Source organism: Notechis scutatus, chromosome 6 (genome assembly GCF_049901735.1).
Source record: "Notechis scutatus isolate UNSWTSFEM ecotype Mainland chromosome 6, rNotScu1.2, whole genome shotgun sequence".
Taxonomy (NCBI): domain Eukaryota; kingdom Metazoa; phylum Chordata; class Lepidosauria; order Squamata; family Elapidae; genus Notechis; species Notechis scutatus.
This window is the reverse complement of record NC_142014.1, coordinates 35335317-35356326: the sequence shown is the minus strand read 5'-3', so window position 1 is coordinate 35356326 and position 21010 is coordinate 35335317. Positions and strand designations below refer to the sequence as shown.

General features: G+C 43.8%; 1 protein-coding gene across 1 annotated transcript in view; it reads right to left on the bottom strand.

Annotated features, from left to right (window-relative positions):
* RASSF3 (Ras association domain family member 3) overlaps positions 1–21010 on the bottom strand; it is a 34347-nt gene that overhangs the window by 4667 nt on the left and 8670 nt on the right. The window contains exons 2-4 of the mRNA XM_026667785.2: positions 15438–15545; positions 2610–2874; positions 1357–1472 (exon numbers count right to left, since the gene is read on the bottom strand). Of these exons, the coding sequence (XP_026523570.1) occupies positions 1357–1472; positions 2610–2874; positions 15438–15545 (489 nt within the window). The remainder of the gene's footprint in view (positions 1–1356; positions 1473–2609; positions 2875–15437; positions 15546–21010) is intronic.

The following is a 21010-nucleotide window of genomic DNA, read 5'->3' as shown; positions in this document are numbered from 1 at the left end:
TTGTTACAGGTGGGTCTCCTAGCTTTAGAAGAAGAGGGGGAAGGAAGAAGGGAAGGGATAGAGAGAGACAGAAAGGGGGGAGACAGAAAGAGAGAAGGAAGAGACAAGAAAAGAAAAAGGGAAAGAAAAAGGGAGAGAGAAAGGAAGAGAAAGAAAAGGGATAGACAAAGAAAGGGGGAATGGAAGAAAGGGAGAGAGAGAGAGAGAGAGAGAGAGAGAGAGAGAGAGAGAGAGAGAGAGAGAGAGAGAGAGAGAGAGAGAGAGAGAAGAAAAAAAAAAAAAAAAAAGAAAAAAAGAAAAAAAGAAAGAAAGAAAGAAAGAAAGAAAGAAAAAGAAAGAAAGAAAGAAAGAAAGAAAGAAAGAAAGAAAGAAAGAAAGAAAGAAAGAAAGAAAGAGAAAGTGAATGAGATATATGGGTGGATAGATACATACGTGGAAGGAGGGAGGGATGGAGAGAGAAAAAAATGGAGAGGAAGGAAAGACACAAACGCTGGCTTCAGAAGACTCTTTGAAACAGCACAGCAATCTAGGGCTGGCCTGCAAGGGATCTCCAACCCCCTGCTCCAACAGGGTTAGAAGGGGGGGGGGTGCATGTGCGCGTATGCACACGCATGGCTGTCAAAACTCCAAAACCAGGTCAAGTAGCTCTGGGGAGGTCAGTCATAAATTCGAACACTTGTTAGCAACCAGCCATTAAGCAAGGACCACTTGTATTTGGTTTGCCAGTCACATGGCCACACCCACCCAGCCACATGACCACCAAACCACGTCCACCCATCACATGACCAAACCACACCCAAACTCTTATAATCTGCACTATACAAGTAGTCCTCAAACAGTTCATTTAGTGACTGTTCAAGGTTACAAAGGCACTGAAAAAAGTCGGTTATGAGTTTTTCATATTTACGACTGTTGCAGCATCCCCAGGGTCACGTGATCAAAATTCTGATGCTTGGCAACTGACTCGTATTTATGATGGTTGCCATATCCGAGGGTCATGAAATCACCCTTTGCAAACGTTTGACAAGCAAAGTCAATGGGGAAGCCAGATTCACATAATAACCGTGTTACTAATTTAACAACTGCAGTGATTCACTTAACAACTGTGGCGGGAAAGGTCATAGGAGCAAATTTCACGTAACAAATTTCTCGCTTAGCAACAAAAATGCTGGGGTTCATTTGTGGTCGTAACTTGAGGACTACCTGTACTTAAATTGGCTACTTGCTTGCTTTTCTCTATAAACATGAGTACATTCAATAGGCGTGAACTGGAAATTGTACACCACTAGTTAGAAATCTTAGCAATGAACTAACTAGTTGGACTTCAAGATTTCCAAATACACAAGTACAACTCACCAATACCTCCCCAGATTCATGCTCACGCAAAACAAAGCTAAGCGTATCTGTTCTTGGACCAGCCGCCAATCGCAAATAGAGAGGATGTTCTGTTTCTGAGAGCTTGCACATATAAACTGCAAATAATACAAAAGAAAGCATACTCAGAATTTCTGCTGATTATCAGAACCACAGCTTTATCAGCGCAGAGGAATCTCAGTACTACACTATATAAATGGAGAACGATTAGCAACAAAGAATAATGAATGATGCACTAGAACCACTATAATCTTTGACAGTTGATGAATATCTTACCGTACAATGCTTTCTTTAATATAGTTTGTGAAAGTCCATAGTCACACTGTATGCTTAATGAACAGTTCTAAGTAAATAAATATTATACATTCAGAAAACTCAAGAAATATTCCCTAAAAGTTATGTGCAATACTGGAAATAAATAGAAAAAAACACAAGGTTTATTGTGAAATTTATTGTGAAAGGGAAGATGATTTCCTTAGCTTTTTCTTCTCTCTATACTTCACTGTTTCTCTTTAACAAGGTTAACACATGCTGGAGGTGAAAGAAATCCAAGAGACTGAGGCAATAACTGTAAAAGAATGTCAAGATAGCCTTGAAGAAGGAATTCAACAGCTCTTAAATAAATACCAACTTAGCCTTGAAAGCTCCCTTGAAAGGGAGCACAAGGTGAAAAACTAACTCAAGAAGGCCCCAACTTGATTCTCTTTCATGTAAGGAGGAAAGAATGTATTTGCTATGTCCTTGAACAATAAAGTATATTTTCCTGATCTGGTCTCCTTCAAAAGGCTGACAGCAGTCAAGATTAGTCTTAGAAAAGTCACCCTCGAACTAGGAAACATTAGATTGACATCACCTAATTCAATCAACTATTAATAGTTTTTAGAACAAGTCAAAATATCAAATCAAATTTGTTCAAAATTCAATTCATTGTGGCATCGATACTCCTAATTTCCTGGTTCACACAAGCATTCAAGATTCTGCATGCTGGCTGTAGAACCAAGTAAAACATTGAAGTTATCCAAAGATTCTATTCAGCGGAAATTAATCATACATATGCATGAAACAGGTCAAAAAGGAAAAATCATTTCTGCTATTTTAATTGTTGATGTTTTATTGGAAATATGATCAGTTTGTCAAATAAATCTATTTTCCATCTAAGTCATAAAAGAACAAAATTAGCATCAAAATCTTTTCCTTTAATCCACTTATAACTCAGAAAAAATCTATTTGCGTACCTTGATCTTCCTTGTGACATTGCTTATAAAGTGCAAACTTGGCAGGATTATCAGCCACCAGAAATTTTTTGAGCAAAGCCTCAATAACTTCACGGACTGTGTTAGTACTGCTGATATGAAGAGTGTTCATATAGCCATTAGGCAAATAAAAAGTTGTCTCATTGCTGTTGAGATGCTTCCCTACATTCACAGAAGTCTGTAGAGTGATAGGTCTGCAAAGTTCGATCTGAACTTTGATGAAGCCAGTGTATATTCCGCTTGCATTCTATAAATAAAAACACATATGCATATAACAATGAAATCACATTTGTTTGTTCTCTGAGAAAATGGAGAACAGATACATTTTCATGTACATGCTTTAGATGGCACAGGGGAAGAAAAAGAAAAACTCAGCAAATAATCAGATTGCTATTCTCCCTGATACTTAGGTTAAGTACAGATTGCTTACCAGTATAGGCAATGCTTAGTTAACAGTGGCAACTGGAAGTGCCAGAATTTCAATCGCAAAGCAATGCAGTCACATTGTGCTTTACTATCATGTTGCTTAGCAACGGAAATTCTGGCACTTCCAGTTGCCACTGTTAAGCACTATCATTAAGCACAATGTGACCACCATTTGTGATCTCTTATTGACTTGTCAGAAGCTGGCAGTGAAGATTGAAAATGATGATCAAATGACTTCAGGATGCAGCAACAACATAACTGCAATTTGGGCACTGAGAATCCAGGTTATGTGGGGAAACTATGACGGCCAGTTTGACCACTGGCCATAAGTAGCATTTAGTAGCAATAGCACTTAAGACTTATATACTGCTTCATAGTGCTTTACAGTCCCTCTCTAAGCGGTACCAGTCATTCAGTGCTGTCATAACTTGAAAGGCTGCTGAACAAGCAAAGACCATTTGTAACTGATTGAACAGTCACCTGAGCATTTAAACATATGAGATTTATGAGCAGATACCATCAGAATATTCTAAATTTGTTCTGCATTTTCATAGGCCCTTAAAAGTCCTTCCCACTGCACATACATATATGAAGTCACTGTAATCACGCAGATAAGCATCTAAATGTCTGCATGAGGAATGTAGAATCATATGAATACACAAAGACTCAAAGTCCACAGGTTACAAACGAGCAACCTGAATTTATTTTGAGGTTTCTATGTACCATGCATAAATATGACTAGCTATGCTTACCAGAGGTGAAAAAGAATAATCAACACAACCAAATCTAAATCAACAGATAGGACTAGGTTGTTTTATAATGTATGCCAGAAAATTGACTTTAAAAGCTGCAGTTAATGGTACCATCACCAACTTGAATGATCTTATGCAGGATGTGGAATGGGCGTTGGTTCTTACCTGACACGCCATTTCTCTGGAGCCGTGAGGATCATCCAGAGAGTGGGAGGTGCTTCAGTCTACGTCGTTGATGGCTGAGCTCAATCACTGAGGAACGCTCCGCCCTCCATCACGTGGCTCTCTTGCGTTCCCCAGTTTGCGTGAAGACGAAGGTGAAGAGAAGGACGTTGCTCTGCTCTCCCTATGCTAAATAGGTCATTGGCCGAAACAAGGCCCCACCAGACGGCAATTAAAGGGTGGGGCTGGATGATCCTCACGGCTCCAGAGAAATGGCGTGTCAGGTAAGAACCAACGCCCATTCTCCTGAGAGCCATTCGGATCATCCAGAGAGTGGGACATACCAAAGCTTGGCTGTCCCACGGGAGGGACCCCGTCTGGTCCTGCAATCTCCGAGGTTCCCTGAAGACTCGCTGGAGGACTCGCCTACAAACGAAGCCTCCGCCGAGGCAAAGGTGTCAATCTTATAGTGTCTAATGAAAGGAGAGGGGATGCCCAAGTGGCTGCCCGACAAATATCAGAAATTGGAGCCTGGGTGGCCCAAGCCGCCGAGGTGGCTGCACTTCTGGTGGAGTGTGCTGTGATCCCCTGGGTACCGGCAGTGCCTGGGACAAATAAGCCTTGAAATGGTAGCCCTAATCCAGCGGCCGATGGTTGACGGGGACACTTTGTGGCCTAAGGATTTGGGCTGGAAGGAAAGGAAGAGAGATTCTGACCTCCGGAAGGGTTGGGCACGCTTAATGTAAATGCGTAGGGCCCGTCTTACATCCAGTGAGTGCCAAAGCTTCTCCCTTTCCCGCGAGGGATTGGGACAGAAGTTCGGGAGTATGAGTTCTTGAGCCCTGTGAAAGGTCGAGTTAACCTTGGGCAGGAAGGTAGGGTCCGGTCGGAGGACCACCCTATCGGCATGAAATATGCAAAGGTCCTTCCTTACCGACAAGGCTGCTAACTCCGATATGCGGCGGGCAAGTAATAGCTACCAGGAATACCACTTTGAATGTGAGGAATTGGAGAGAGGCTTCCCTGAGAGGCTCAAAGGGTTGCTTAGTCAGAGACACCAGGACCTTGTTAAGGTCCCAGGTAGGGTATCGGTGTATGGTTGGGGGACACAGGTTGGTGGCCCCCTGAGGAATGCCCGAATACGGGGTGGTGGGAAAGGGAACCCAGGTTATCACAGTCAATGACAGTGGATAGCGCTGCGACCTGACGCCTTAGGGTGTTGGGGAAAGCCCTTTCCTCAAGCCCTCTTGGAGGAACTCCAAGACCTGAGCTATGGAAGGTGACAGCGGGTTGATCTGGAGACCATGACACCACTCGCAGAATCCCTTCCAAGTGGCGTTGTATATGCGGGTTGTTGAAGGTCGCCTGGCGCTAAAATGGTCTCAATAACTTGGTCGGAAAACCGTTCTTTCCTTAAGCGTTCCGCTCAACCTCCAAACGGCTAACTGGAGCCACTGAGGGTCTGGGTGTTGAAGGGGCCCCTGGAGAGGGATATCCTGGTCGGGGGATTCTCCAGGAGGGGCCACCGATAAGTTGCGGAGGTCCGCAAACCAGGGCGCCTGGGCCAGAAGGGTGCTACTAGAATCAGCTCTGCCCTCTCGGAGATGAGCTTCTGGAGAACTCTGGGAACCAGGGCTAGAGGCGGGAAGGCATAGAGGAGCCCTGTGGGCCAGGGGCAACGGAGGGCGTCGTGATTCTCGGCCCCGTGGGAGGGTACCTGGAGAAAAACCTGGGGAGTTGCGTGTTGAGTGGAGAGGCGAAGAGGTCTACTAACGGAGACCGAACATTCTGGTCGCTTCCTGAATAGTGACGGGTGGATGCGCCATTCGGACTGGTCCACCGTGGTCCTGCTTAGCCAATCCGCTTGGGTGTTTGAGTCCCCTGAGATGTGTTCGGCTCTGAGGAGAGGAGATTGCGCTCTGCCCAACGGCAGAGGCGTTCGGCCTCCCTCATCAAGCGGATGGACTGTGTGCCCCCTGACGGTTGACGTGAGCCTTGGCGGTGGCGTTGTCCGTGAGTATGAGGACATGCCGCCCGCGTACTTGGGGAGGAAACTGCGCAGGGCCAGGAAGATGGCGTGAGCTCCAGCCAGTTTATACTGCACCCCGTTCTACCTGAGACCATGTGCCCTGAGTTGAGAGCGAGAGGATGTGAGCGCCCCATCCGGACAGGCTGGCATCTGTGGTAAGGGTGAGGCGGTGGGGCTCCTTGATGAAGTGACCCTTGTTGATGGTGGGGCTGGTCCACCAGAGGAGAGATGTAAGGACTTTTGGAGGTACCTTGACTGTGGCCTTTGAGTTGCTTCTGCCGGTCCGCTGGAATGGGAGCAGGAACCATTGTAGGGTCTAGCGTGTAAACGGGCCCATGGAACAATGGAGATACAAGAAACCATTTTACCCAGTAATTTGGACAATTCTAAAATTGTAACCTTCCTGGAGCGTCTGATATGCCTGACGGCTTCCTGGATACTAAGGAATCTCTCGGGGAGAGGAACACCTTACCCTGCACTGAGTCAATGACAGCCCCAAGTGGGAGATCCTTGTAGATGGGGATAGTTGGCTCTTTTGCCAATTAACTAGAAACCATGGTCTTGGAGGGCCGAGATAGTAACCCTGATGTCCCTCTCTGCTTGGGGTCTGGAGGGAGAGAGGATGAGGATGTCATCCAGGTAGCAATGGAGGCGGACCGGGAGATTCCTGAGATGAGCCGCCAGGGCCGCGAGGACCTTAGTGAAGGTCCTCGGGCAGAGGCTAGCCCAAAGGGAAGGGCGACATATTGGAAGTGGCGGTGGTTGTAGCAGAACCTGAGGAATTTGAAATGGGAGGGTCGGATTGGAATGTGGAGGTAGGCCTCGGAGAGGTCTATGGAGGATAGCCAGTCCCCTTGGCGGATGCTGAGGAGGATGGACTGCAGGGTGTGCATCTTGAACCTGCGATAGACCAGATAACGGTTAAGGCGTTTAAGGTCCAAGATGGCCCTCCATCCTCCGGAGGATTTGGGGACTACAAAAGGTGGGAGTAGAACCCCTGCCCCGCTGGGAGGGTGGACGGGTTGAATGGCCTGTATTTGGAGAAGATGATGGATTGCTGAATCCATTAGGTTGCGTTTGATGGGGTCCCTTGAGGGGGACGCCAGAAAGAAGTCAGGGGGCGCTCTTGAATTTGAGCATGAGGCCGAGTCTGATGGTATCACGGACCCAGGTATCAGAGGTGGAAGAGTCCCATCGGTCGGCAAAGTGCTTGAGGCGTCCGCCGATGGGAGGGGGGACGGGATCTATCTACGCCGGAAGGGCCTCCCTCCTGAGCCCCTGAAAGGGCGCCTGTAGCCGCTGCCCCTCCTGTTCCTATCGGCCGGATCGGTTCGATCCTGGGGCTGGAACGGTCGGGAGGAGGGGGGTCTCGAGTACCTTGGCGGGAAGGGAGACTGGTAGAAAGGGCGGGAGGAGCCTCTCCGAAATGGCTGGGGGCCTCTAGACTCTGACCTCCGGAACAGAGGAGGGAGAAATTTTCTCTTGCTCCGGGTTTCAGATAGCAAGGGGTCCAGAGCCGTGCCAAATAGTTTGTCCCCTTTTATGGGGGCAGTAGCCAGCTTAACTTTGTTTTTAACGTCCGCCTGCCAGTGTTTAAGCCAGAGCAGGCGGCGAGCAGTGACATGGGATGTTATTGCCCGGGCGGAGAACTTGACCGCATGGAAGGTGGCGTCAGCGGAAAATTCCGCCGCGGCCGTCAATTTTGCTATGTCCTGGTGAGCCCTTGTGTTGGAGGGGGAACATGTTGCTTCAGTTGCCGAAGCCACCGGATCGAGGATCTGGTGAAGAAAGAAGCCGCAGTGGCTGATCTAATGGCCCAGGAGTCCGCTTGGTGAGCTCTACGTAGGGCGAGCTCGGACCTCTTGTCCTCGGGTTTCAGAGCCTCTAGGGGGTCACTGGGGGAGGACGAGGAGGCCAACCCAACAATGGGCTCATCCACCTCGGGGGTGTTGAGTAAGTCACAGAAACTCGACTCGAGGTTAAAGAACCTCCTGTCCAGGCTGGATGGGGCGGGAGGGGCCCTAGTAGAATTCAGTTGATTTGAGACCAGGTCATGAAATAGGGGTGGGCCGGGATTACCTCCGCCTCCACCACGGGTTGACTAAAGATGGCGTCCTCCTGACCTTCTGCCGGGAGGGGAGAGCTGAGGAGGTTTGCACCGACAGGCCAGAGATGTTCCTGGCTTTGAATAAAAGGGATTTAAACATGTGGGGCTTGAACAGGCCCGCAACAGTGGGTTGGTCCGGGGTGAGACCCTCATCCTCGGACATGTCCCCTCCATAGGATCTACCTCCGATAGGGGCTCCTCTTGTTGCATAGACCCCCATTCCATTTCCTCTTCCCCCAAATTGGTCTAGATACTCTATATCCTCCTCCGGGTCCCTTTCTGGGAGAGGACTGCCCCTTGAGAAGGTACCTGACCACGAGTAGGGTCCGATCTAGGCGAGGACCTCATTGATGGTGGGTCGTGTTCGGGCGCCAGTGAGGGGGAGTAGACCTGGACATCTGTTGAAGGCCCTCTGCTATCCCCTGGCGAATGGCCCGTTCCATCAATGCCTGTATGTGCGCAGGGATCTCGGATGAGGGGGCCTCCTCCTGGCGAAGACCAGCGGCCGTGGGCGTGAAAGTAGCTTCAGGAGGTTGTCTGGTTGATGGGCCGGGAGCCTGGTGTCCCTGGGATGGGCTGCGCCTGGAGACGGAAAAACAATCTGGAGGAGGGGGTGTCTGGAGGTAGAAGGAGCGGAGGGTGCTGGAAGTACGGTTGTGTCTCTCTGGACCGCCTGTCAAATTCCCTCTCGAGAGCCCTGTGACGTCGTAGGGCGTCTCTCTGAGAAGCCTTAGAGGTCTCTTTAGGTGTTTCCTTAGGAGTTTCCTTAGCCTGTTTGCGCAGGTGGTAGGATTTGGATTTGGCCTTCAAAGAAGGGCCTTTGGTGGGAATGTCATCTGCCATTGTACAAGAAAGGACAGTAATACAGTTAAAGGCGGTTGGCTCGCCAAGGGTTCGACCTACAACAAAGGTCGGGTGTCCTTTCAGCTGGCCCACACCCCTTTTGGAATTTAGATGTATAAATTCTGTAATATAGATGTTGAAATAATTCTTAATACTTATCTGCACAAGCAGGATAACAATCCAATGAGACTTGGAATGCTAAGGTACAATATCAATAAGAAAAAAATTACAGGAATAAACTCACTCAGGTCTATCTATATGTGAGTATAAATATAAACCTATATATGAGGAAATATCTAGACCTGCATACAGGCAGATATTCCAATGTCTATTAGAATTAGAACTATTGTTAATATTCTTGTTCTAATATTATTATTAGTAATATATGATTATTATTATTATAATTATTATTATTGTAATTATTAATATTATTATTATTACTCTATTAATGAAAGATTGCCAATTATCTGAATTAAACGCCTGAGGCTGGAAGAGGCCTCTGGCAGCTGGAGCTCCCAGGCAACAACCGGGAGGGATAGGCTGCAATCACTTGCCCTGAGCGTGCTGCAGGAAGCCAACAATTACTAAATTGTACCAATTAGCAAAGGCCCTACAGGCTGAGAGGCCTGTGCTAGGGCGGTTACTTGCAGCGCTATGAGGCCTCAATCACTTTATTTTATTTTATTTTAAAGATGGCGCCCGCCACGTGGGGGCGCCCTAGAGGCGATCGCCCACGTTTCTAAAGTCCCGGGCTGCTCAGGGCAATGAAGTTTTTACTTCTCCGGCCTTAAAAGAGGCCGAGGAAGCCAAGCAGTAAGTTTTCGCCCTTCTTAGGGCGAGCGGCGTTGTGGTGGGGAATACCAGCAGCACTTATCAGTGCGATCAGTAAAGCTGCTGCAAGCGCAGCGAGAGAAATGGCAGGCAAGAGATCAAATTGGGGGAATTAGCGCGAGCGCGAAAGTCGCCTGCTCTACAACCCCTGGGGGCGAAAGAAACGCGCTCCCCTTAAATCCCCAGTCCTGCGCCAGGAGGCTAAGGAAAATAACTTGTTTTTTTCTATAAATAGATTCAAACCTGAGAGCAGTCTTGGATCGGCCAAGGAGTGAGAAATGCACAGCCTAACTTGACGACGGCTGAGCGCAAACTGGGAGCAAGAGAGCCACGTGATGGAGGGCGGAGCGTTCCTCAGTGATTGAGCTCAGCCATCAACGACGTAGACTGAAGCACCTCCCACTCTCTGGATGATCCGAACGGCTCTCAGGAGAATAAGTCTGGTTAAGTCTGGTTAACACAAACAGGGGACTGAGAGTTCTAATACTCCTGCATGAAAGCCAGCTGGGTGACTCTAGGTCAATAACTCTCAAACCAACCTAGTTCACAAGGCTTTGATGTGGGGGGGAATCTAACAAAGAAATAAAACAAATATTAATGGTAATCTCTGGTTTTGGAGTAGGTTCTTGCACCAAAAAAATGCCATGAGCAAGACCAAGAATACTAGCTAGGTCTTGGGATGCAAAGACAAATGAGGCACTTGGGTCACTTTTGCCTTAGCATGAGTTCAAGTTACTCTTTGTTACTGATAAGATCTGGCAGCCACAGTAACAGCAGCCTCACAGAAAGTCTTTGAGAAAAGTAGAGTAACTTGAATCAGAATGTTATGTCTGCCATTGGTTTACCTATCAACAACGGAGAGCAAAATTTAAACTGGGTATCAACAATCTAGAGCAAAATTTAAATTTAAAATTTAGAATCAAAATGGATTTGATTTTGTTAAAAATGAATTGGAAATTTCATTATGTGGCAATGCTGAACATATATTGCTAAGATCTATAAAATGTTATTGAAATTGAATTTGGAAAATGAACATGTGTCAGGCCTGCCTCCGTTCAAAACCCAAGGGGAAAAAAAAACCCAACTCCACTGAAGTAGAGAAGAGGTACTTTTACTGAGTTTGAAATGATAGCAGCAAAAGAAAAGCAAGATCTGAGCAAAAAGGCCGAAAGTTATAAATTGAAAGTTAATCCTTCCCCCCAGGGACCCAGGCTGAAATCTCCAATCCACATCCCACATAGTGTCATGTAGGGCACATCTTCAGGTGTTTTCGTCCATCTGGAGATCCAGGACAGTTGGCTTTGACTGGATGTAAACAACTCCATTCAGCAGCACAGTAATTCATGAGAGCAAACTTCTCTTTTTATTCACATGGGTCTTCTTCACACAAGCTCACTTCACAAACTCCAGTGCCAGGCCCCCTCCCCTGTTACTATGGCAGGCAATAGCAAGTAAGCATCAAAGGGAAAACCCATGCTGGAGATCCGGCTGATAACATGTAAAACATTGTATGATTCTGTGGGCAAGGAACTTTGGATATAATGTGATGCTTGAACAATGGGAAAATATGTGGGCGAAGGGTTTAAAATTTACATTAAATTATAATCTAAAATAAAATTTCTATAAGATGATATATCATTGGTATTTAACACCAGATAAGTTATCTAAGATGTATAAAGGTATGTCAAATGAAAGTTGGAAGTATAAAAGTGGGGACTTTTTACCATCTATGGTGGAATGTGGTAAAGCAAAAAAAAAAAATGGAAGTATGATTCATATTTTAATACAGAAAATTTTGAAAATGGAGATAAAAATGAAACCAGAAAATTTCCTTTTGGGCTTAATGGAAAAAGAACTGGATAAAATATTTGGAACTTTGTTATTATATATGTTGACTACAGCAAGACTATTGTATGCACAAAAATGGAAGGACACTTCGATTCCTACTAGCAATGAATGGTTACAGAATTCGATGGAATTGGCTGAAATGGCAAAATTGACCACTTTGATTAAAGAAAAGAACATAAGTACTTTTGTTTCCGCATGGAGACCACTTCTGAACTTAGTGCTTGATGTGTAAAAGAATGAAACTCTGACTTTGAGTTTTGCCAATTAGACCAAGGCCCACAGGCCAAATCCGGCCCGCAGGGTGCTTAGATCTGACCTGCAGGGCCAGCCTGGAAATAGCAAAGGACCAGCGTGTGGTGTCTCTGCTAGCAAAAATAGGGCACGCGGAGGTGTGCATACCCCCCCTCCCCCAAATGTCCTGTTTTTGGCCTGGACAGCCTCCTGCAAAATCCTACAACAATCACAATTCCCTCATTAACCTGTTTTCCAGCTCTGTTCTCCAGCACGCAGGGAAACAAAAGAAGACCATGTGACTACCAGTTTAAAAAAAGTTTAATCAGACCTAATTTCGTAAGATCTCCCCCCCCCGCCCCCCGCTAAGTTGGAAGGTCTGATTGTACTTTTTTTAAACTGGTAGACTCGTGGTCTTCTTTTGTTGCCCTTCAGGCAGCAGGAAAGGTTAGTGAGGGAATTGTGGTTGCTCTGAGATGGGGTGAGGATTTTGCATAATTGCTCTGGGGCGGAGTGGGAGTGAGGATTTTGCATTAGGATTCCTCTGGGATGGAGTGGGAGTGAGGATTTTGCATTAGGATTCCTCTGGGGTGGAGTGGGAGTGAGGATTTTGCATTAGGATTGCTCATGAGTTAAGTAAGAACCAGTAAAAGAGGATTGGAAAAATCCCTATCCCTATTACGATCACAATTACAACCACACTTTCCACTGATAAGCAAGAAGGTTGTTAAGTGGGTCACACCAATATTTTATGAGCTTTTTTCCCATGGATGTTAAGTAAAATCGCTGCTGTTGTTAAGTGAATCACACAGTCATTAAGTGAATCCATTGATGTTACTTGTTGGGAACCAGATGCAGAGGTCACAAATGGTGATCACATGAGCCCAGAATGCTGTGATACATGTTATAAATACATGCCAGTTACCAAGTGGCCCAATTTTTATCACATGACTGTGGGCATGCTGGGACAGTTGTAAGTGTGAGGACCGATCATTAGTCATTTTTTCAGCACTGTTGTAACTTCAAATAGTTGCTAAATGAATGGTTGTACATCAAGGACTATCTGTATTGTGTAGCTGTCTATGGCAATGTTACAATAAAGGAGAAATGCTATTTAAAAAGAAAAGAAAAATCCATTGATTGGGATGATGCTTCTGTCGCTGGGCTTTAATTGAGAGGACGCTCCTCCTCCTCCACGGGACTCCTCCCTAGCGCCCCCAGTTTTGGCGAAGTCGAAGTGATGAAATATTTCTTCTCCTTCACCCTTTCTAATACTTGGCCGGAATAGCATCCCACAAGACGAATAAGGGTGGGGATGGATGCTCTTCACAGCTCAGAGAAAGGGCAACGCCCCTTCTCCAGATAACCTGTTCAGAGCATCCATTGATTGGAACATACCAAAGCTTGACGTGTCGTACAGGAGGGCTTCCGTCTGGTTCGGATTCCCCTTTTTCTTGGTCCCTATGGACCCTTTGTAACACTCTCCTGTCAAAGGCAGCCAACATAGAAGCAAAGACACCATTTGAATAGTTTCTAAATAAAAGGCAATGGTGAGGCCCATGTTGTCACCTTGTAAATTTCCTCTATTGGTGCTTGTGGCCCATGTCGTCAACATCGCAGCACTCCAGGTTGAATGAGCAGTGATGCCCCTGGGTACAGGAAGAGACTGTGTCTCGTAGGTCTTCGGAATTGTGCTCTCACCCACCTACTGATCATTGAGGAAGAGGTCTTGCACCCAATGGTGGGTGGTTGAAAAGAAACGCAGAGAACCTCTGTTTCCTAACACACGTTGTGTGGTTGAAATATATGCAGAGAGCTTGCCTTACATCTAGACTGTGCCATTGTTGTACCAGATTTTATGTCGGTCTCAGACAAACACACGGGAGTATCAGTTCCTATGGTCTGTGGAAACCCAAATTTATCTATGGATGAAAGATGGATCTGGACTAAGGACCACTCTGTATGAATAATACATAGCTCTTGTCTAATTGACAAGGCTACTAGATCCAAGATGCGACTGGCTGATGTAATGGCAACCAAGAGAACCACCTTGTACATTAGAAATGGAGACTCATGGTCTACAGGGGCTCAAAAGGAGTTTTCTTTAGTGCCGTAAGGACCTTGTTGAGGTCCCACATGTGATATCAATGCACTGCAGGAGGCCGTAAATTTGTAGCCCTGTGCAAGAAACTCTCCAGGGGACATACCTGAGGGTAAAGATGCTCTGCCCTGCTTAGTAACCGGACTGAGAGGGAAGTCCAATTGGAAGGAGCACTCTGTTGTTGTCCAGAGCGGTATGCTGCACCCCCGCAGCGATACCTTGTCATATCGCTAATTCCATCCACAGTCTCATCTTTGCGGGGATGTTTTCCAGTAAGTCATCATCTTGACGGAATCCGGCTGCTGTTGGAGCAATGTGGCCACAGAGGCCCTTCGTGTCACTTGTACTGATCTAGATGGACTACCTGAGCTTATGCAGCTGCACTGTGTCTGGATTACACAGACAGATCCAGGGGTGGTTGCAGAGGGGGATTGGAGCACACACACATATATGCATTAGGGTGATTTCCCCCGGGTTCTAGGAAGGAGACCCCTGCTTGGGGGCAGAAAAGCCTCTCACACTTCCAGAAATAAAATGAAGATCACTACCACACAAGGTAGTGAGTCTGCAATGGTGCCGGCCGTTATCTCTTTAGGCGCATAATGACTAAAATCGGCTCAGTAGCAATTCTGCGCCTTGTGGGGAGTTGATACTGCAGAGTTCCCCCTGAATAAAAAGGCACGGTGGGGCAGATGGGCGCTGATGCCCCCACCCCAGACGGTGTTCCCAAGGGAGAGAGAGAAGCCTCGGACCCTTTTAAAATGGAGCCACTCCCGTCGGGCGCAGGAGCCAGCAATCACAGCAGCTCGGCTTGTAATGGTACGGGCTAAGAAATGTGAGTTGTTAGCCATGCGGCTGAGGCGTTATCGCCTCCAATCACCCTAGGGGCGAGGAGATCATTATCCAAAGCTATGGTGAGCTCTCTCGGCTCGAGTTATATGCCGTAGGGAGCTGCTTGACTCATTGAACTAAGAGCCTTAAAGGATTTGTTTAGAGTTTAAAAGCAAACCTATTTGTTGTCTCTTTTTGAAGCCTTTGCTATTCCGGCCAAGGGAAAGGAAATTAAGCTGCCTATATCCACGAAGGTTGAGCAAAAACTGGGGACGCTAGGGAGGAGTCCCATGGAGGAGGAGGAGTGTCCTCTCAATTAAAGCCCAGCCTATCAGACAAGCGACAGAAACATCATCCCAATCAATGGATGCTCTGAACAGCTCATCTGGAGAATAGGTAGTCCGCATTTGCTTATTATTTAATTGCCTCCCATCTTCTTTTGCCTGTCTGGTATAATCCTGTCTAGTAATATGAATTGTTGCAAATCTAGGAGGTGAATGCTAAGAAATATTTTATGCAATATAGAATTTACTGGCTAACATTTGCAGCATTGTTAATCACATCTAGTGCTGACTTCAGGGACGCAAGACTTCTGTCCCAAACAGACATGCTATCTAATCATAATAAATGCCATATATAAAAAGCTTACCAATGTCATCTTTAGCTTGTCAGTAACATCTGAATTGTATATTTGGACTTTTTCCTTGATTGCTTCCTTGCTGAGGTAATTATGAGTTTCTCTCTCCTTCTGAACATCCTAGAACAAAACAAATTGAAAATTTCAAAGATATTAAAAGATTACTAGTTCTATTACAATTAAAGAGTAAAGGTATGAATTGGAGAGCTATACATAATATTTATGATTGGTAATGCATAACAAACTTTTTTAAAAAATAGGAGTGATTGAAAACTGCCAGCATTATATCCTGCAAACATTTATTATGGAATTAGCCTCTTTTTCTTTAATGGCTTTTAGAATAGAATATTGGCTTTTGTTATAGAATACCGTGTTTCTCCAACAATACGGCCTCCACCAATAGGAAGGCCCAGCATGATTTCTAGGCATGAGGTGAAATTAAGCCCCGTCCCCCAAATTTAGGCCTATTTAAACCATGCTTTTCCCTGAGGCGGGGCTGCCCGTGTCCCCTCGCCTTTAGGCAGTCTTTTCGAGCGATGGATGCTCCCCAAATGCAGTCACCAGCCACTTCGCACACACACACTCCCTCGCCCGAGGCTGCTTCTACCGGCCAATCGAAGTGGCTGGTAACTACATTTGGGGAGCTTCCATCGCCCGAAAGAGACTGCCTAAAGGCGAGGGGACACGGGCAGCCCCGCCTCGCCCTGAAGTGGCTGGGGACTCTGCCTTCAAGGGAGCTTTCGTCCACGAAGAAGCGGCCTCACGGCGAGGGGAGTGTGTGCGTGTGCGCTCGCCCCAAGGCCGCTTCTACCGGTCGATCGAAGTGGCTGGTGACTGCATTTGGGAGCTTCCATGCCCAAAGAGACTGCCTATAAGGTGAGGGGACACAGGCAGCCACGCCACGCCCTGAAGCAGCTGGGGACTCTGCCTCCAGGGAGCTTTCATTGACCAATAGAAGCGGCCTCGCGGCGAGGTGCGTGCGTATGGGCGCTCTAGGTGGGGAGGAAATTAAGTCACCCCACCCCCCAAAAGGTGGCCTAGCCATTTTTTCAGGGGTTAAAAAAAATAAGGCCCGGCCTTATTTTGTGAGAAACACCGTAGAATTCTTTATTGGCCAAGTGTGTCTTCAGTGCATAAGCTCTTAGTGTACATAAAAAATATAAGTGATAAATCATGATCATAGTCATCTTAAATACATTCATCATGAATCATAAGATACAACACTTAGCAATAGTCATAGGATACTAAATAAGCAATCAACATAAATCATACTAGGAAACCAAATAAACAATATAAATTGTAAAGATGCAAGCAACGAAGTTTTTGATAGAAAAGGCAGTTACATATATATGCTGCCCAAAAAACCCATGATTTTGGATGAAAAAAAGGAATATGAAGGAATATGAAGATAAGGCAGAAAAGGAGTTCTACTCATGGTTTTGTTTGCTTGGCTCAAATATTCCAAATCAATATTACAGGAATCCAATTCATAAAAAAATACATTCAAGACACTTTGCTGATTTGTATACAAAATGAACCCAATAAATATTTTTATCAAATATTGTATTGGCACATCTCATCAAAGCTACTTAAGGCCTGAACACGCATTTATGTATCTCTTTGAAGCATTTAAAATTGAGGAATCAATGATATAACCAATAACATTGAAAATTCAGAACTATTGTAGAACATAGTGATTCATTAGCAAGATTCAGGATATTATTGGTTTGTCTAAAAAGTAATTGGTACATAGAATTTCTAGGATACCAAACCTCTAGCCATAACCTAGAGTTAGTGAACAAGAGGGAAGCATATTCACAAGGTTATAGATATCAATTGATTTAGTAACTTTATCTGGGGCTAGTAAAATAATTTTGAATCTGCTGGCCTTGAAGAGGAATGAACTTAAAATTTTGAAAAGCACACCAACATACATAATATTCATATCAAAGCAGACATTATCCTTACCAGCAATCACCTCTGTTTTTAAGTAAACTAGTTCTATAACATCATTAATAGACTGTGGCTGTTCTTTCTTTTGCAAACTATAGTGGAAGTTTCTGTTACAGAAAGAAAGCTAAAATGCAAAAGAAAACCAAAAATACAAAATAATTGTGTGTTTTTGAATATAAGTGAATGAGAGAAAACTTGATATATACTTACGATAGTAAAGCTGAACAAGTTTATCATGATCTCATTCCAAAACCACTGGTTTTGCCATACCCTATATGGCAGTGCTTTAACTGTTGGCATGCAACCCATTTCTAAATAGAGTTGGTTGTTTAAACTTTGAAGGCTAAATTGCAAGAATGGCATTTAGAGTCCTTATACAAGATTTACAGCATGAAGAACATTAGGTTACCTATCGCATTACAATAAAATAAAAATACTATTTTTCTGTAGTGCAACTTTATCTGATTCTAGCAAATTTTAATATGATGATCAAAATAGCATAAAATTTAATTTCCAAGTTTTTTTAATAGACCTTTCTGACTGTTGTCCTGAATATTTTGTATTGAAGGATAAAGTCTTTTGCTGTGACCAATCTGGCCAAAAGGAGCCTGAAAGTCTGGTTTTTGTACCTTTTCTTTAGACAAGAAGGGAATAGGGAATTTGGAGAAAGCCTTATTTAATCATCTAGCAAATATACAAACTGTTCAAGATGCGTGAAACACAGACTGGGTTCATATATTTTCCTAAGTTATACAGATTCTCCTCCATGTGCAATCAGAATTGAACATAGAATTATGGTTGTAAGTTGTGGTTGTTAAGTGAGGCAACTCATGTGATCCCCTCACTCAATGATCATAAACCCAGCTCACCCCACTGCAGTCTTTAAGAAACTGTACAGGTCATTAAGCATAGCACAGGATGCTTAAGGAGATGGGGGAGGCCCTGGGAGACTTGAAGTAAGCCAGGCTTGGCACTCTCCCTAGCTCACATATGGCTTGTGCCAGACCTCTCAGTCCCTCCCCCTCAAGTCACCCCTTTCCATAGCTTCCCACCTTGCTAAGTCCCCAAAGGCCTTGAGCCTCTTCTCTGCCCCATCACATCTTGCTCCACTTACCTCTTTCAAAGATTGCCTTCCAAAAAAGTGCCCAATCAATGCAACACACAACCACCCTGCAAAGGCCACCTCACACTATTCTGGAGGTGCTGAAAACTGAACCTTGCTACAGTAAGAAATTGCAAGAATGGTGGCTGCTTCCAGAATGATGCAAGACAACTTCTACAAAACGTGACATTGGCTGGGTGCTATTTTTGAAATTTAGTCTTCAGAAGAGTTAACTGGGGCAAGGCATGACGGAGTAGGGAAGAGCCCAAGGCTGTAGGATCCAGCAGGGTGGAAAGCATGTCCAGGAACTAGGCACAAGGAACCCAGTGGGGCAGGAAGGATAAGCAAAATATGCAGAGAAGCAGTTGAAGCATCCCTGAGATCAATTGAAAGGTACATTGTCAAGCATCCGAACTGCGATTACAGGACCATGGCAGCGCTTTACTCCATGCTATACCCTTTGCTATACCCTATGATATGGATATGGATTGTAAGTCCCTCCATGTAGCACCACTGCAATTTTGAATGGTTACTGAACAAAAGGTCTTAAGTTGAAGATAACTTGTAATGTTAATCATTTTGGCTATTGCCACAACAAACAATGATCAAAACAAATAATGTCTTAGGACTATAAGGGAGCCCATCATGAAGAAGCTATTACTTTGTATCCACCTATAAGAGTTTTCATGAAAATTAGTGATTTGCTTAGCTTTATATCAATATGCTGCTAGTGGCTATAAAATAAACCAAGAAGAAAGATAGTATATATATATAAATAAATTTATCATACCATAATTGCTAGATGGGATAGTTTTCTCTTTGCCAGAATACTGGGTCACACAGTATTCACTATCCCACAATTCTCTATACAAACATAGTTCTCAGAAAAAAAAAATAAGGCATGAGCATGTTATCAGGAATACTGTTGCTGTTTTTGTCTAATTTATTTTGCAGCCATACAAATAGAGATATCAAAATTAGAGCAATTTAAGAAAGGCTTAGCAACACTGAATATGAATAAATACTGCTATGACTGAAAAAGTTATGGATGCAATAGGTGAAATTTTGTAGTGAAGAAGTCAAAGGTTAGAAAGCATATAGATACATTTTCTGTACAGTAGAACCTCTGGTCAAGAACACTTCTGACCACGACCAAATCAGGTTCCAACCCAAAATTTCACAATATTTTTTTGTGTGGCTGATTTTCCCTTCCATTTTTTTTTTTTTTTTTGTAAGCGTCAAATTTCCAAAATTAGGTTTGGGTTGCGACCAAAGTTATGGAACAAATTATGTTAATGACTACTGTATGTGTGAATGCCTTTAAATCATCTTAACTCCAGGCAATCTGGAAAATCTGGAAAGAGATTTGTGATTACCAGGACAAAAAAAAGAGAACATTATCAAGTCTTCAGACAGCATGCCAGTTACATCTTTAATGTATCAGTATTGATAAGTAAAGTTAGTGTATGGTGACGGAAGAGGACACTGATGTTTTCTTACTGTCATAAGAATAGAAGGCAAGATCCTGAATCAAACCCAAGATTTTTCTAGTCTAGCATTTTGTTCCCACAGTGTAACTAGATGCTTATGGAAAACCCCAATAGATCACAATAGCATTTTTACATTACATTGTTTTAATTCCACAATTTCTGGAGGTAATATAGCAATCAATCATAAATAACCTAATATATTTTATGAATCTAATTCATATCTTTAAAAGTTCTTATAGTTCATTTAGACATGTGAAAAAATTCATCCTTTCCTGCTGGATCTTCGTTAGATCAGATCAGACTGTAGAATGAAACCTCAACTTAATGGAGCAATTGGGGAAATAGGAGTTACATTATTTCTATTTATCCACTAAATCTGGGGGAATATCATTATGAAAATGGTATAAATTGTACAGTTTGTTTTATGTCATTATGAAAAATAAAAATAGGAAATTCACCTATCGTATGAGAAGTCTATTGCATTAGTTACCTGTCGAGATTTCATTTCATACATTTTCTTTATTATTTATTCATTATGTATATATATTTTTTACCATATGCAAAAATGTGTATTTCTTTGTTATTTTAAAATCTGAAAAATGTTAAATCTTTTAAAATTTCATTTTAGGGTAAAGTTAAAATATTTCAGCAATTATTTTTGTTCCCTTTTCTGTATGCCTTTCAAAGTCACTGATCCTATCTGAGAGTATTATTTCAGTATATGGCTATACTGTGGATTTGGATAGTCATTGATTCTATCAATTTTTTTAGCAGATTTCCAACTTTTTGAAAACATCCTTTGAAGAGAACAATAAATACAGAACAAGGTTTTCTGATGAATAATTTCATTTCTAGATCATAAAAGGTACTATTTGTATTGTATAATACCTGGATCCATTAATCTTCAATGTCTTATTCCATGTAATTTACCTACATTAATCTTCAACTTAAAAAAAGTTTCCCATAGAATTGGAGTGTTGATATTACTTAAAAATAACATTGCTTAAACTTTTAGGTATTTTATGTACTTCTGAAAAACA